The sequence below is a fragment of the Hoplias malabaricus genome, chromosome X1 (assembly GCF_029633855.1).
Source record: "Hoplias malabaricus isolate fHopMal1 chromosome X1, fHopMal1.hap1, whole genome shotgun sequence".
NCBI classification, from domain to species: domain Eukaryota; kingdom Metazoa; phylum Chordata; class Actinopteri; order Characiformes; family Erythrinidae; genus Hoplias; species Hoplias malabaricus.
In genome coordinates this window covers 18,777,381-18,794,336 of record NC_089818.1, presented here as the reverse complement: position 1 = coordinate 18,794,336, position 16,956 = coordinate 18,777,381, and the positions used below count along the sequence as shown (strand labels likewise).

Genomic DNA, 16,956 nt, shown 5'->3' with positions numbered 1-16,956 from the left:
CCTTATTTAGAATACTCCGATGTAATTACTTTGCCATATATACCGCAATGTTATGACAAGTGTTATATAGTATTACAGTTACACTGAAATACATTATCTGAGCAACAACCTGAAAAACCATGACCTAGCTCATAGTGCAGATTTAGAACTAGATTAAGATGTTTCCACATGTGTTTTAAGAACTTCTTCTTTCTTAGAATGCCTCACGAAATGAAATGACTGGGCATAAGTGGAAAGGGAAAGAAAAACAGGCATCTGAGATGATTGAGCATTATCGGAGTATAAAAATACAATTCAAAGCCATGTAGTTGTAAACTTCCAATCTTACATCACACAGGTTTAAATAAAATGATCAGCGTCCTTATTTACAACATTCATTCATTATCTGTAACCCTTATCCAGTTCAGGGTCACGGTGGGTCCAGAACCTACCTGGAATCATTGGGCGCAAGGCGGGAATATACCCTGGAGGGGGCGCCAGTCCTTCACAGGGCAACACACACACCTACGGACACCTAGTGTTTTTGGACTGTGGGAGGAAACCCACGCAAACACAGGGAGAACACACCACACTCCTCACAGACAGTCACCCAGAGGAAACCACACAAACACAGGGAGAACACACTCCTCACAGACAGTCACCCAGAGGAAACACACGCAGACACAGGGAGAACACACCACACTCCTCACAGACAGTCACGCGGAGGAAACCCACGCAGACAGAGGGAGAACACACCACACTCCTCACAGACAGTCACCCAGAGGAAACCCACGCACACACAGGGAGAACACACCACACTCCTCACAGACAGTCACCCAGAGGAAACCCACTCCTCACAGACAGTCACCCAGAGGAAACACACGCAGACGCAGGGAGAACACACCACACTCCTCACAGACAGTCACCCGGAGGAAACCCACGCAGACACAGGGAGAACACACCACACTCCTCACAGACAGTCACCCAGAGGAAACCCACGCACACACAGGGAGAACACACCACACTCCTCACAGACAGTCACCCGGAGCGGGAATTGAACCCACAACCTCCAGGACCCTGGAGCTGTGTGACTGCAACACTACCCTCTGCACCACCATGCCGCCCTTTTATTTACAACAATTACATTAAAATCACTTAATCTCATTGTCATATCAGTTCACCAGCAGCAAAATAAATACACTGTATTAACTAAAACTTACGATTTAGACCTAGATTAAAGTGTTTTCTCAGCAGGTCCAAGCATGTCCAAGAATGTCACAGTGGTTATTAGTAATAAATAAGAATAACAATAACAGAACCTGCCATGTTTACCTTTTGATCTTTAGCGAATGGATCCGAGTTGCTGAAGGGGTCTTTGAAAGTATCATTCTGTTTGAAGGGATCACCACCAAATGGATCAGCTAAAAGAGGGAACAAAAAATTTGAAAAAAAATGTTTGACTTTATTGTTCTTTGGGTTGTTTTTGATGAAGTATTATTTTTACTGGGGTTTCACCCTTAACAACATGACTTTTTCTAGCATTAACCCTCAGATATGATGTTTAAACAATTAACTATATTCTATACTCAGAGTCTTTCCAATCCAAACTTTTACCCCATGTCACCAATAAGCACTTGACAGTTTCTCCTGGATCCTGAAACACTCAAATGTGACTGCTTTGGACCACATTTTGTATGCTTTTCTGCAAGTGATTATCTTGGCCAAACAGACATCTGACATTGATCAGGAGAACTAAATCTGATCTTAGTTAAGCAGGCTGCTTATAGTGACTCTCATCCAAGACTGCAGCGTTACCTGAATGGCTTTTAACACATACAACATTATATTTTCACTGTATGAACAAAACCTGGTAATTTTTTACCTGTTTTTATTTTGTTTGAGAAAGTCTGCTTCCTACATAACATACTAGGGTTCAGTTCCCAGCTTAGACAGGAACAGCACAATATCAATTCAACTCCTCATTCAAAATAGCTTACCACTGTAACTGTACATTTCTATCATAGCCCCAGAGCAAAAATAAAGCCAGTTTTAGACACAAAACAGGTGTTAGCTCTTGTAAATGTATTTACTTGCAAACTATCAAGGTTGCAAATACAGCAAAAAACAAAATCATAATAAAAGTCCCACAAAACTAATGACTGAATCTCAGTTAAGCACAGCAGTGCATTTTTGACTGCAATAAACATAGCTGGACCACAACACATAGACAGTGAAGTATGTTACAGCACCTTTACTGAAGGGGTCACTTTTGAAGGGGTCCTCGGTGTGGAAGGGGTCTGCACTGAGGTCCTGAGTGGTGCTGGTGTTAAACATGGCCAGCTTCGACCTGAAAGAGTCCTCCTGAAACAGACACACCATTCAGAGATGTTGTTTATTCTCCTGCTCAGTGCTGAGAAAAATATTATCATTGTAATGAGAAGGAGGAGAATAGCACGTGGCTCAATTAACCTTGCTGCCTGCGTCACAAACACAGGCCTCAACCACTCATTTCCTGAGCTAGATAGGGGAGAGTTTATGAAAGAAGCAACGTCAGAAGGTGTGTACTTTCAGAAGGAAAAAAGCCCAGTTTACACTGGGCCACTGTGTGCTGTACCACACAGCCGTGCCGGTACACACTATGATTAATTAATTATTAATAGTGATGCACTGAAATGAAACTGCTCTGAATTTTCCCAGGCACCAGTACGTCACTGTTGCTCTATTTCCAGTGGAATGGAAAATCTGAATAAAAACAAGCAAACACAAACTCAAAAACACTGACTAGAGCTGGAGGGGGAAAAAACAAAACAAACAAAGCGAGCATTATGTCACTATTATGACATATTTAGTCTGTTATTTTCTGTCAAAATGATTTGCCTTTATTTGACTGAAAAACAAAAGTACCCTTTTTGACCACAGAGTCACAAAACATTGTAAAGGCATCTATTAAACAACTCCTGAGTGGCCCAGCGGTCTTGTGTTGGCCCTATCATCAGGAAATCAAGCCATCCAAGGCCAGGAGTCATAAACTATTTTTCAAAAATGACCTCGGGAATCAGGTCAGACATTTTCTAGAGTTATCTTTCATGCATGGAGCATACAGCTGGAGATGGTCCATGTCTAATGCGTTCTCACTACAGGGAAACGTTCTGCATGGTTTAGACACTGTGTACAGAAGGCACGACATGAGTTCACTGTGACTTATATGGAAAATAATCTGCTATACATTGTACTGAGGGCTGGTGAAGTAATATCGGGTACAAATAATTCAAACATTTGTATTCACACATAAATACAGCTCCCCTGGGTAATGTCCAGAAACCTTCTGGGTTAAAGTGCATGTTTAAAAAGGGCTCTAGAAAGAACAGCTGGCCTTGCTTTCTGGGCGAGTAGGATGGCCATTGTCTGGTACATTAACACTCTCCTGTGGTGATGTGTTCAGCAGCGGATCAAAAAGAAGCAATGGTTGGCTTCTCATGCCTTGGACAAACCAAATGCTAGCTCTTACGTTCCTGGGAGACTAGCTAGCGGGCTGAGATGGCGACAACAATTAATTAGTGTGAAAAAAAAAAAAAAAAAAAAAAAATTAAACATTAAAACCACATGTTAACAGTAAAAAGCCATTTATTTCACTTCAGATAAACAGCAGAATGTGTTAATATAAATATTTCTGCATGTTCACAAATACCCTCACTTAGACTATCACAGCACCATTAATTAACAGTACATTTCTCACCGTATGGGTGTTACCGGTACTGGGTGTTAAGGTCTCTTCACTGAGGAGCTGGTCGATCTCGGCCAGGTTGCTCATGCTGCCGCTGAGAACTTTGTTGAAGCGATCAATGGTTTTATTCAGCTCCTTGTGGCTCTCCTGGATTTCAGAGAGTTCACTCTCTCGTGTCTGTAAAGATACCCCAGAGAAACAATACTGTCATATAACACTAATAAAATGCAAAGTACTGCATTTGAGTTTTAAATAAATAAAAAAATGTAGTTAATAGTAATGTAATACAGTTCCTTCATGTGTGTTTTTTTTTACAACAAGCACAATAAGGCAGGGAGGTGCTTTTTGGTTCTAAATACAGGGGGTCCTCGACTGATCTGTTCCTACGTCGCGTCGTAAACCGTTTTTCGGTGTAAGTCGGAACATACGTACATACTGTACATAAATAACATACTGTAAGCACTTATTGTATCCTAACACCTATCCTCCTCAGTCCCGAGCCGCGTAACCGTGTATTCTTCCGCCGCGCACACCACACACGAAGTTCGCGTTACGACGTTTACGACGCAAAACCACTTACGTCGAAACAAGGCTTTATACAGTAAATGGGAGATGTGTCGTAACCACGAAACATCGTAACTCAGGACTGACGTAACCCGAGGACCTCCTGTAGTGGCAAATGCACATCTACAGTTCTATATAATCATAAAAGCACAATTTTTCAAGTGACAGTTCCTATGGGAAATGAAAGCCACTTTCACACATGAATTCTGGAGAATTTCTAGAGAAACTCCCAAATGTCTGTACAGAGATGTTCCGGAATGTTCATTCACACATACAACGCACACAAAATGGAGACTGCCTCAGCCACGCTCTCACTGTGAGAAATAAAACATACAGCTCCTCCGGGTAAACTGGATTATTGTGCATTTGTAAAAGGGGCTTAAGTAATAAACTACAAAATACAATATAGAAGCATTTTTTCAGTAGGTCATGGAAGCCAAAGCTCAGTAAGAATAGCTAGCTGTAGAGAAGGGATGCATAAACACCATTTTATCACCTTTACACTCACTGCTCTCGGGTTCTCCCTGCAGTCCGCTTTGCTTGGGTTGCCATCATAGATTGTGAAATAATTGCAGATCGCTGACATTTTAAATTGCCTGCTCATTAGCGCAGGAACGTGCACCAGGCACAAGGTATCGGATGTTGGTATCGGAGCCTCATTTGCGATTACAAGTACGAGTAAATGAACACGGTATCGGACAAATACCTGATACCAGTATCTGTATTCATGCATCCCTACTTTAAACTGATTGTTAGGGTGTTTTTTTTTTTGTATCACTGATTTTTAGAAGCATGTGAATGTGCCCAATATTGGCTTCATAGCAGATACATTATTCAATAGATTTTGTTATTTATTATTACGGCAACTCCAAACTTTTGAAAAAGTGTATGAGCGTGTGTTCCCTTCCAACCTCATCCATCTCATTCTGGGAGGTTTTCAGCAGTTTAAGGATGCTCTCTAGTTTGGCTTTGCCCTCGCGGAGTTTCTCTTCCAGTAGTTTTTCCTCCTGTTCCAGACAGTACAGGTCTGTTTTGGTTCGGCTCAGCTCCTTTTCTTGCTTTTGCAGATCTGCCTCCTGAGAAAATATCTGTGTCTGCATAGAAGAGATCTACACACACACACACACAAAATGGTGAAGTCGAAATCTATATTCCAGTTCAATCCTCAGGTATTGTTCATTACTGCTATCTCTCCACAATGTTCTCTCTCTCTTACTTTGCTGCTCTCCTCTGTGTACTTGCTCTTAGCTTCGTTCACCACTCCCTCAAGCTTTTTCTTCTGCTGTTCCATGTCCTGCAGTCTGTCCTGAGCAACTTGCTTCTGTTGATCCATGTCTTGCAGGCTGCTGTTTTCATGCTCAAGTTCACTCTGCATATTCTGCCACAAACACACATAATCTTGTTTACATCGGATGGTTTTACACTTAGTAGATAAATATCTCTCCTGTTTTTATTTGGTGTGAAATGTGAAACTCAGTTCCATAACGAGCTTCTTCCCATCCATGTATTATGCATGTTGTGACTAAAGCCAAAATTTATATCACAATATATTTCTTAATGTCAGTCAATATGAATTAATTCTGATATCGATATTGAATTCTGATACCGAGCCCTTTAATGGCCGTCAGTCAGTGACAGACACTGCAAATATTTAAAATGTGTATAAAAATCAATTGTTATGAAAACATTTTATATTGATACTGAATTATTGTCCAGCCCTAGATGTGACATACTGTAGCAGGGGTTTCGGTTGTACTGGACCAGTTTTGATAGTGGTCATACCGAGAGCGGTTGTGGTTGTATTGGGTGGGGTGTTGATTATATTGAGACTGGTTTCGGTTGTTGTGTAACAAACAAGTTAAATGCTTTAAGGGCAAAAACACATCTTAAAGCACCTCCTGAAGTCGTGAAATTAATCAGATTTAAATCTGTTGAGGACATTGCAATCTGAATTTAATCTTCATACTCAAGGCAAATTAAATTTCCAGGAGGAAAATGGCCAAACTAAGTGCTAACCATTTGAACAAAAAACTATAAAATTACAAACAGAAAACAAAGAACATCATAGGTGACTGGTTATGAGCTGGATTTCATGTTTTGTGCCACAAAGAATTTCGCTTTCAATCACATAAATGAAACACACACTTGTGAATAAGTGTAAATACATGTAGTCAAAACTGCAACATTATTCATAATAAATCAATTAAATGTCTGGATGAATCCAAGACTTACATGAACTTGGTTGTTTTTCTGTCGAAGGGCCTCTTCCTTCTGTCTGATCTCCTGCTCTATGCTCCGCTTCTCACTTCCCCAGCAGAGAGATATTCAGGATTTAGAAATCATAACATTTAAAAATTATTAAATTAAATCATTTTCTGTGTTTGTACCAAATGTAAATCAAGAAAACCAACTGCAAATTAAAAATAATAACTCCCACAACACCCATAAAAAAATGTAGACATTTTATGGCCTTGATGGAGACATGGGCTTACAACAAATAAACCTTAAAAAGAAGCTCCTCAACAGCCTTCTGGTATTTACAATAATAAATTTATAAGCTTTATATATATATATATTTCTTATGATAAAGCCTTCAAACTGCTATTTAAAAGATATGGGAACATTAATATAATGAGAATTAAAAAAACAGATTTGACCCTTGTGGCCACTAGATGGCTCTTGTTCCTTCAAAGATGCAGAACATTCATTCATTATCTGTAACTCTTATCCAGTTCAGGGTCGCAGTGGGTCCAGAGCCTACCAGGAATCATTGGGCGCAAGGCGGGAATACACCCTGGAGGGGGCGCCAGTCCTTCACAGGGCAACACACAAACATTCACTCACACCTATGGACACATTTTGAGTCGCCAATCCACCTACCAACGTGTATTTTTGGACTGTGGGAGGAAACCAGAGCACCCAGAGGAAACCCATGCAGACACAGGGAGAACACACCAAACTCCTCACAGACAGTCACCCGGAGGAAACCCACGCAGACACAGGGAGAACACACCACACTCCTCACAGACAGTCACCCGGAGTGGGAATCGAACCCACAGATGTAGAACAAAATACATAAAAGAAAAAGAAAGCAAGAATCCTCCATCTAACCCTTTCTCCATAGTTCATATTTTCCCTCACCTTTGCAACTGTGAGATTTCCTGGTTTATGTTGTCCAGCTCTTTATTTCCTGTCAACTCCACCGGTGCCACCACTGTACTACTGCTCTCCTGTAAAAAAGTGGCTCATTTAATAAATTATGATAATACAAACATAAACAAGTACATAATCAATAATATAGAGCTGTTTATATCTGTGGTATAGAACAGTATATCACTGATTCCCCATGTACTTAACTGTTCATTATCAGGTGCACAATGTAAACAGGCTGCAATGTATAATGCTGTACATGTGTTTAAACACCAGGTGGCGACATCGCGTGCATTTGAACAGACAAAAAAAAAAAAGTCAGTCTAAATCACTTACTCTGGACAGGGTGGGTATAGACAGTCCAGACAATTCAAACCCTACTGAGGAGGAGAAATCTGATGGTGTCGTCTGAAGATGTGAAGGAGCGAAGGCAGGGACGGGAGAGAGGGAGAGCTATAGAGAGAGATGGAGATAGAGAAACAGACACAAAGTGAAGGAATGAAACGGAGAAGGAAGAGGAAGAATAAAATATAATTATTAAGTAAATGTGGTTTGAGCAACAAAAATATTTCACAGAACTCTGAGAGATAAGGAAGTAGGTTAAAGTGCCTTGATATCACTTGCCATGTGAACCTCAATCTCATTTGCATATGGTCTCTGGTGGATTTATAGGAAATCACATGAAAATAGTAAAAACACAAGCTAATAGAGTATTAACCACCAAAGCAAAACAATAATATGAAAATGATGTGGTGATGTGGTTCCTATGAGACATTATTTTTATACAATATACAATATATACTTTTTCTTGCATTTTGTGAGTGTGTGCATATGCTCACGGTAGGGACACTAGAGGGAACAGAGCCCCTTTCTGAAGGGGGAATCATTTCAGGGGTCAGACTCCGTGGAGGCTCAACTCCTTTGACTTTTTCCTGGATGAGGTGCATAGCCAGACAGAACTGCTCTTTGGTCAGCTTGCCTGTAGATTTAGTGTCTGCCAGAGACCTGAGAGAGAAATTCATCAATAATCCCAGGGATAATTCAAAGTACTTTTGAAATGTCATGGATAATAATAAACTAATAATATTCTAATGTATTCTTAAACTGAGCAGAGAAAAGAGCCAAATCTACAACCCTTACGAACTGCATTGCACTTACAAACCGGATTCCAAAAAAGTTGGGACACTAAACAAATTGTGAATAAAAACTGAATGCAATGATGTGGAAATGGCAAATGTCAATATTTTCTTCGTAATAGAACATAGAACAATATGTTGATTCAGAATTTCACAGTGTCAACAAATCCCAAAAAAGTTGGGACAAGTAGCAATAAGAGGCTGGAAAAAGGAAATTGAGCATATAACGAACAGCTGGAAGACCAATTAACACTAATTAGGTCAATTGACAACATGATTGTGTATAAAAAGAGCTTCTCAGAGTGTCAGTGTCTCTCTGAAGCCAAGATGGTAAGAGGATCACCAATTCCACCATTGTTGTGCAGAAAGATAGTGCAGCGATACCAGAATGGTGTTACCCAGCGTAAAATTGCAAAGACTTTTCATGTTTTCAAAGTTATCATCATCAAACGTGCATAACATCATCAAAAGATTCAGAGAATCTGGAACAATTGCTGTGCGTAAGGGTCAAGGCCGTAAAACTCTAAGGGCCCGGAGATCACGAGCATCCAGTAAACGTCACTGCACCTCAAACAGGAATGCCAATGTCAAGGAAATAACAGAATGGGCTCAGGAATACTTCCAGAAAGCATTGTCAGTGAACACAATCCACCGTGCCATCCGCCGTTGCCAGCTGAAACTCTACAGTGCAAAGAGGAAGCCATTTCTAAGCAAGCTCCACAAGCTCAGACGTTTGCTCTGGGCCAGGGGTCTTTTAAAATGGAGTGTGGCAAAATGGAAGACTGTTCTGTGGTCAGATGAGTCACGATTTGAAGTTCTTTATGGAACACTGGGACGCCATGTCATCCGGACCAGAGAGGACAAGGATAACCCAAGTTGTTATCAACCCGTTCAGAAGCCTGCATCACTGATGGTATGGGGTTGCATGAGTGCTTGTGGCATGGGCAGCTTGCATGTCTGGAAAGGCACCATTAATGCAGAGAACTATGTTCAGGTTCTAGAACAACATGTGCTCCCATCTAGACGTCATCTCTTTCACTGAAGACCCTGCATTTTTCAACAAGACAATGCCAGACCACATTCTGCAGCAATCACAACATCATGGCTACGTAGGAGAAGGATCCGGGGGCTGAAATGGCAGCCTGCAGTCCAGATCTTTCACCTATAGAGAACATTTGGCGCATCATAAAGAGGAAGGTGCGACAAAGAAGGCCCAAGACGATTGAACAGTGAGAGAGGCCTGTATTAGACATGAATGGGAGAGCATTCCTATTTCTAAACTTGAGAAACTGGTCTCCTCTGTCCCCAGACGTCTGTTGAGTGTTGTAAGAAGGGGGGATGCCACACAGTGGTAAAAAATGGCCTTGTCCCAACTTTTTGGGGATTTGTTGATGCCATGAAATTTTGAAACAACATATTTTTCCCTTAAAATTATGCATTCTCTCAGTTTAAATTTTTGATCTGTGATTTGTGTTCTATTCTGAATAAAATATTAGATGTTGGCACCTCCACAACATTGCATTCAGTTTTTATTCACAATTTGTTTAGTGTCCCGACTTTTTTGGAATCCGGTTTGTATTTATTTGGACAAATCCCTTCATAAGTTCAAGTACCACAATCATGGAGATGTTTCATGTAACATGAGATGTCACAGCTATTTACAGAAAGGCTTTTTTGTTGTGTGTGTGTGTGGGGGGGTGTCATGTCACTGTATACCAGTGTGTCTCACCAGATGTGGGCCAGCACACTCTGGGGCAGTTTTGAGTTCATGAAAATATCCTTAACTTCATCTCCTCCCACCATGCCGTCAAAATCAGAGTCGGCCAACTCAAAGATCACCTCGTACTGCTCCCTGTCGTCCAGAGGCACCACCCAGTTCCCCGAGACCGGCTTCAAAATACACACAAAAAAAAGTTAATCAACCTGTTCATTTGCACTACAAATACTGTCCTACAAACAATTCCTGCATAACAGAAAAGTCCAGAAAAGGCAGAGTCCTTGAGGTGTTGCAATACGTTATGACTACAAAAGGAATGGGGTGGAAGGCCATGAGGAGAATGTGGATAAACTGGTTTAGCTAGAAGTGAAGTGATCAGGTTATGGAAGTTTGAAACAGAAACCCAGGCCCTTTAGAAACGATAATGTAGAAAAAATGGAGACAGCTTACTGAGCAAATAGGACTTATATTTACTCATAATAATCGTGTATATTAATTTGCTCTATGGACAAACAGTTGTGAACACCTTTTAAGAAGTGAATTCAACTACATTGATATGTCAGTGTAAAAGGGACCGCTGTTCAACTGCACACAGCACACTGTAGAAAAGTATTGACAAGTACAACATGGTGCTATGCAAAGCAAGGACTACACATTTGTTTTACAGTTAATATTATTTGCTATATTTTGTTAAGATTTTCTAAAACCTTGGTGAGTCTATAAAATAGAAAAGTGGCTGTTTGAAGGTGACACTTCACTAAAATAATTGCCTATTTTATGACACAAACACTGAAATGTACAATCACAACTCAAATTACAAGCCCTGCATATGACAACTAAGGCTAAATAACTGTGTAAATAAATGTGGCTGCCTATGATATCACTTCAAAGCCAAGATACTTAGGTAAAATAGGACCTAAGCTACTTTACAAAGCCATTTAAAGTCTAGTTGGTCTATGACCATAGCAGCCAAGACCTACATTTTCACCCAGCTTTAGAAACCTGGCACACACACACACACACGACAGGGTGGGAAAGTTTGTCTTCCCTGGGTGGTAAAGTTTGAACAATCACTCAAATACCAATTATTAAATGCTTTGAATACTTTGTGATTCGGTCGCTCTGCATACTTTGTTAGCCTCCTTTCACCCTGTTCCACAAATGGTGTCTTAGTTTGTGCTGTACTGCTAGAATCTGTAAATGCCTCAAAATCATTGCTGGACTGAAAATAATACTGCAAATTATAATATATATAACAAACATGGCCCACAGTGACGACGGACGAAGGACAAGAGGACAACCTAAACAAACTGTGCAATGACAGATGAGCTACACTGACTTTACATCTACATGGATATCAATAAAATAGATGTGTCTAATAAAGTGGGCAGTGTGTGGGCACAGGGTTTAAAAACTCGAGCAGCACTGCTTTGTCTGATTCATTTGAACCTGCACAACACCACCACCTAAGATTAACCACAGTGCGAAGCCACCACTCAATACCTGCGGTTCTGTGGGGGTCCTGCCCATTAAAGAAAAGGGGAAAAGGAGGCTAAAGTTAGGCAGAGAAACAGATGAACTACTGTGTGTAATTTTAGAACCACAAAGAACACCTGCATGATCAGAGAAGCTGATAAAAAAGGAAAATGAGTGTAGAAACAAGGAGTAAATTACTCTCCAAGAGACATATGAGTAATGCAATTAATGTGTTTGTTTTTTATTTGGTAACAGTATGTTAATTCACTATACCGCCTGTGTTTTGTTCTGCATTATCAATAATTGGTGATATGTGAGTGTGTGTACCTGCACAGGCGCTGGGCTGGGGCTTGGACTGGGACTGGAGCTCCTAAATGAGTTTGATGGTGACAGATTTGATGTGGTCAAAGGGCTCTTAGAGAGAGGCAAAGTGGACCGCAGGGCATCCTTCATGAGGAAAGGGCTAGAAGGCAGCACAGGCACAGATCCAGGAAGAGCACTTCCAATCTTCTTTTTTTTGGATGGAGGGATGAGGGAGGTTGGGAGTGTGGAAGGAACAGGTTCCTTCTCTCTGGCTCTGTAAACCAGATGCATCACCTGAGGAGAGCAAAAACAAACGGTTGTACCTAGAAATCATACCAAGTACCAACATGGTCCAAGTCTTTCAGCTTGCAATATATAGTAAACAGAATGGGAAAACAAGGGTTCAAGTACTGTACACAACACCAAACATTTACACACACAGCCCTACTACTTAACAACTGAATGGTAAATTTTCAGGAACTCATTACTATTCTCTAGCAAAAGATGTATCAAATAATAACACCACCATATTTCTAACCACATTGCGAGTTATTTTAGTCCTAACTTTTGATATGGTAAGACAGGCAGAACAACAAAACAAGCCTTAAATAATGGAAATACACATTAACATTGAAACTGATTGTGCATTCATTCATTCATTATCTGTAAGCGCTTATCCAGTGGAGGGTCGCGGTGGGTCCAGAGTCTACCTGGAATCATTGGACGCAAGGCGGGAATACACCCTGGAGGGGGCGCCAGTCCTTCACAGGGCAACACAGACACACACACACACACACATTCACTCACACCTACGGACACTTTTGAGTCGCCATTCCACCTACCAATGTGTGTTTTTGGACTGTGGGAGGAAACCGGAGCACCAGGAGGAAACCCACGCAGACACAGGGAGAACACACCACACTCCTCACAGACAGTCACCCAGAGGAAACCCACGCAGACACAGGAAGAACACACCACACTCCTCACAGACAGTCACCCGGAGTGGGAATTGAACCCACAACCTCCAGGTCCCTGGAGCTGTGTGACTGCAGCAGGTAGTGTCGCAGTCACCGTGCCGCCCACTGATTGTACAGTCGAATTAAATCTTTACCCACAACGCCTTAATCACTTATTTATGTAACCATTTATGCTGTGATTAGTATATATTTAGAGTACTTTTTAGTAGCCATTTTTAATATTAATTCCAGTGAATATCATTGTAGAAAAAGACAAATCTACAGGATTCACTGCAGTTTAATCAGACATTCAACTCACCACTGCAAACTCTTCTTTGTCCAAATGTCCGTCTCTGTCAATGTCACTGAGATTCCAAATCTGACCGAATGAAAAAACATTATCTCAAAACCTGAGCCACATAAGTAACATTCTATTACTTTGGAATTAGTTTTTGAAAAAGGTACAAGCCCTACTTTAACACACAAAACATATGTTGACACAAAATGTGTGGAGTGGTGAAAAACTGAGCTTGAAAGGTGTAGAGGTTGGTCTCTAATATGTTCTAATAGGTCAGAAAAATATACATTTATTTTGGACCCTGAGGGCTGCACTAAATAAAATAACTCACAAAACAAACCTCTGGGACAATGGTAATAACCAACTTGTACAATGTAATAGTTTAAAGTAATAAATATGTTAATACTTACTTTCCCAAGGACATCCAATGGTAGGTTAGAATTAATGAGGACAGGCTTCACCTTATCTCCTGATAGAAGACCATTGACTGGCAAAAGACTCTCAAATATCCCATCATACTTGGCTTTGTCATCAAACTAGATAAAAAAAATAAGAGAAATAGACAAATAATACATTGCCAAATCCCATATAAAAATAACCACCAATGTCAGCAAATTTACTATAAAGGGGACGCAAACACTGCACAAACCTCCCAAACACTACACAAATCACATAAGAGCTGTGGGTGTTTTGATGTATCATCTTTGGTCAAAAGGATACATATCAGTGAAAGCCATATCATGTGAGGGTTTGCTCGTGTTGTTAAAACATACTGCAATTTGTTCATGACGTGCATCTATAAAACCTAGGTTTATGCAAACCAGACCCTGATATGATGCATCGATTCATACCTTCACTATCCAAGCAGAGTCACTGGAAGCTGCAGATATCAGAGATGGACTTGCTGTGTCTCTCTGTAAAATACAAAGCATTTAAAGACTCATCCCTCTACCTGATATATAATAATGGTTAGAAAGCCATTTCCAGTGTAATATTTGGTAATCTCAACAGTTTGACACAGGTGTCAAGAAAATAAAAACAATAAGGTGATTTCTTATTAAGGATTTGAGCCCCACAACTTCAACACCGTCATATGAAGTGGCAGATTTCCGGTTAGTACTTTTCTTTATTCTTTTATTAGACACAGACATAGAACTACTAGCATATACACAAGACGTCTTTTGGAAATACTTACAAATTTAGGGGTAGGGATTGACATTGTCTGGTTCAGACTGGTCTGGCTGATATCATTGCCACTCTGTGCTGAGGCCACTAGCCTGAGTGCCATAAAAAAGCCCTATGAAGAAAAAGAGGATATTTTAAATAAAGACCAAAACAGAAAGAAACTGTCCCAAAAAAAAAACATAATCAAGAGCAACTTTCAAACACGGTGTAATATGTAAATCACCCGTTTGTCCAAGTAGCCTTTTCTTTCCCGGTCGGCCAAATCCCATATCTGAGGGAAGAGAAAGAGGAAGGGAGGGGATTTATTCTCGCTAATAACTTCTATTGTCCAATGCCGCCTTCATTTGGACATTTTCGCCATCATTTAACAGTAGCATAATAATAAGAGGGTTATTACACTATTATGAAGTATTAGCAAAACACATTTAAACTAGGTTTTCACTGGATCAACAACAGTGGCAGACGAAAATTAGCCGTTCTGCTAAATCTGGAACATTAACATTACGAAATTATGATGCTGATTAATGTGTTCTGTCCCTGTTTTTTTAAATACATAAACAACAACAACAACAACTAAAATAATATGAAATATTTTAGGGTACATTTATTGCAGTAACCACCTGCAAACCCATAGCATTACTCGTTTGCAAAATACTAAGATCAGTGATATACCTTGCCCAGAGTACTGTCTGAAAGTCCAGATTTCTTCAAAAACTGAGCTGCTTCAACCGCTCCGACTTTCCCCGTATTTCCTGGATCCACCTGCACCATTCAAGCAAACCGCAGACAGCAGAAGGGAGAGAGAACAGCAAAATATCTGCCTGTTAGATTTGATCTTTCTTAGTTTGAGTTTACAAACATCTACAACTGTTCTATTAATACTTTAGAAAGCTACCCACAAATAAGTAGCTGGGTTTTTTTTCCATAATGTACCAACACAAGGGACTTTACCTGTCTGTAAAAGGTTTCATATGCAGGATTTCCATTTGATATCTACAAAGGCAAAAAAAGAAGTCGTCAACAAAATAAAAAAGGATACATTTCTGACATGGGCATACAGGACTGTGCTAGTATTGTTATGCTGCATTTCTAAGCATTTTGGAAGTTATCTTTCTGGAGGAGTGTTGGCCATGATAACAATCACTATGAATGGAGGAAAACTGTAGAGCTTTTCATCCTAAAAACGCCTGAAACATGGGCAGGGTAGCATTATGTTTTGGGGCTGTTTGGGACTGAAGAACGAAGACTGTTTAGAAATACGAACGCAGACCCCTCAAGTCCTCAGCCAGAAAGGATTCTGAGATTTTGCGCAAGTCTATCTTAAGTTAAGCAAATAAAAGGCCATGCAAGCAAATACATAGAAAGTGTAAGTAAACTCCACTGAAACTCTGATATATAGCACTATGTGGTGGCAAGGTCACAGGGTTGTTCTATAGATGATTGGACACTTTAATAGTTCCTAGAGCAAATAATTTTGTAGTTTGCCACACCATCACTTCAGCGTGAGTTGAAGCTTTTAGAAAAACGTCTCCATATAATATAATATCTGTTGTAAAGCTCTTTTAAAATACAATTATTGTCTTTATTCAGAGGAAAGATTTGTAGCAGCCACCAACATATTTTGGAACATGTTTACAAACAAAGAACGACACAAACTACTGACACCGTTTATATATTTTATATTTTGAAGAAAATTCTGTTTGAATTTTAAATGAACCTTCTTCAATTTTCAGCTGCTGTCGGTGAAAAACAGACAGCTGAGTTTATTTGCTTATTCCGCAGATCGTTTTTGGGAAAAAAGCACTTGCACCTGCCTCCTGTTGAAGGTAGAACGGGAAATTCGAGAGAAAAAAATCTGAATATTCTGAGCACCTTCTCTCGCACAGTAACCTCAGCCTGAAAACAGCAGCTTTAGCAAGTCGCCTGTTTCTCAATTTCTCCCCGTGAGAGCGGCTCTCAGAGCCGAGAGAACTCCGCTTCCCCGCCGCGGAGACCCGTCAGCGGTCGGGACAGCGTTATCCGCGGTTGTCTAAAGGTCCAGAGCGGAGATAAACCCAGAAAAGAAACTTTAATAACATTACCTGACTCAGTGACATGAGCGCCGCCATATTTCCTGCTTCGGTGCGCGTGCACGGCGAGCAACTTTAGAGCGCGCATGGACTTGTCAGACTTTTAAATTAGCATCTCATTACCATAATGATAGATAGATAGATAGATAGATAGATAGATAGATAGATAGATAGATAGATAGATAGATATTTAGTATACAAACAGGGAATTTAAAAATATCTCAAAATTGTATTTATGTTAATAATTGTAGTTATTCTGTGGATGAATCCCAGTGGAGTGAATCTTAACACGGCTCAGTGTGATATGGAGAAAGATTTTTACATGAGTACTAATAAAAATATTTTTTCACTTTAATTTTTGATTGTTTTTCCAGATCTGCACACAGCAGACCGCAATAA

The 16,956-nt window shown here is 40.2% G+C and overlaps 1 protein-coding gene across 4 annotated transcripts in view; it reads right to left on the bottom strand.

Moving 5' to 3' along the window:
- The window catches only part of LOC136675654 (epidermal growth factor receptor substrate 15-like 1), a 33,691-nt gene extending 17,081 nt beyond the window's left edge, over positions 1–16,610 (bottom strand). For all 4 annotated transcript variants that reach the window (XM_066652335.1, XM_066652338.1, XM_066652336.1 and 1 more), the window contains exons 1-19: positions 16,570–16,610; positions 15,440–15,481; positions 15,161–15,250; positions 14,712–14,759; positions 14,499–14,600; positions 14,155–14,217; positions 13,714–13,839; positions 13,325–13,384; positions 12,074–12,343; positions 10,283–10,443; positions 8,257–8,422; positions 7,754–7,870; positions 7,409–7,497; positions 6,500–6,572; positions 5,484–5,645; positions 5,179–5,376; positions 3,716–3,880; positions 2,229–2,340; positions 1,312–1,400 (exon numbers count right to left, since the gene is read on the bottom strand). In XM_066652335.1, the coding sequence (XP_066508432.1) occupies positions 1,312–1,400; positions 2,229–2,340; positions 3,716–3,880; positions 5,179–5,376; positions 5,484–5,645; positions 6,500–6,572; positions 7,409–7,497; positions 7,754–7,870; positions 8,257–8,422; positions 10,283–10,443; positions 12,074–12,343; positions 13,325–13,384; positions 13,714–13,839; positions 14,155–14,217; positions 14,499–14,600; positions 14,712–14,759; positions 15,161–15,250; positions 15,440–15,481; positions 16,570–16,596 (2,160 nt within the window). In that variant the 5' untranslated portion in view covers positions 16,597–16,610. The remainder of the gene's footprint in view (positions 1–1,311; positions 1,401–2,228; positions 2,341–3,715; positions 3,881–5,178; positions 5,377–5,483; positions 5,646–6,499; positions 6,573–7,408; positions 7,498–7,753; positions 7,871–8,256; positions 8,423–10,282; positions 10,444–12,073; positions 12,344–13,324; positions 13,385–13,713; positions 13,840–14,154; positions 14,218–14,498; positions 14,601–14,711; positions 14,760–15,160; positions 15,251–15,439; positions 15,482–16,569) is intronic.
- Between the last annotated feature and the right edge of the window lie 346 nt (positions 16,611–16,956).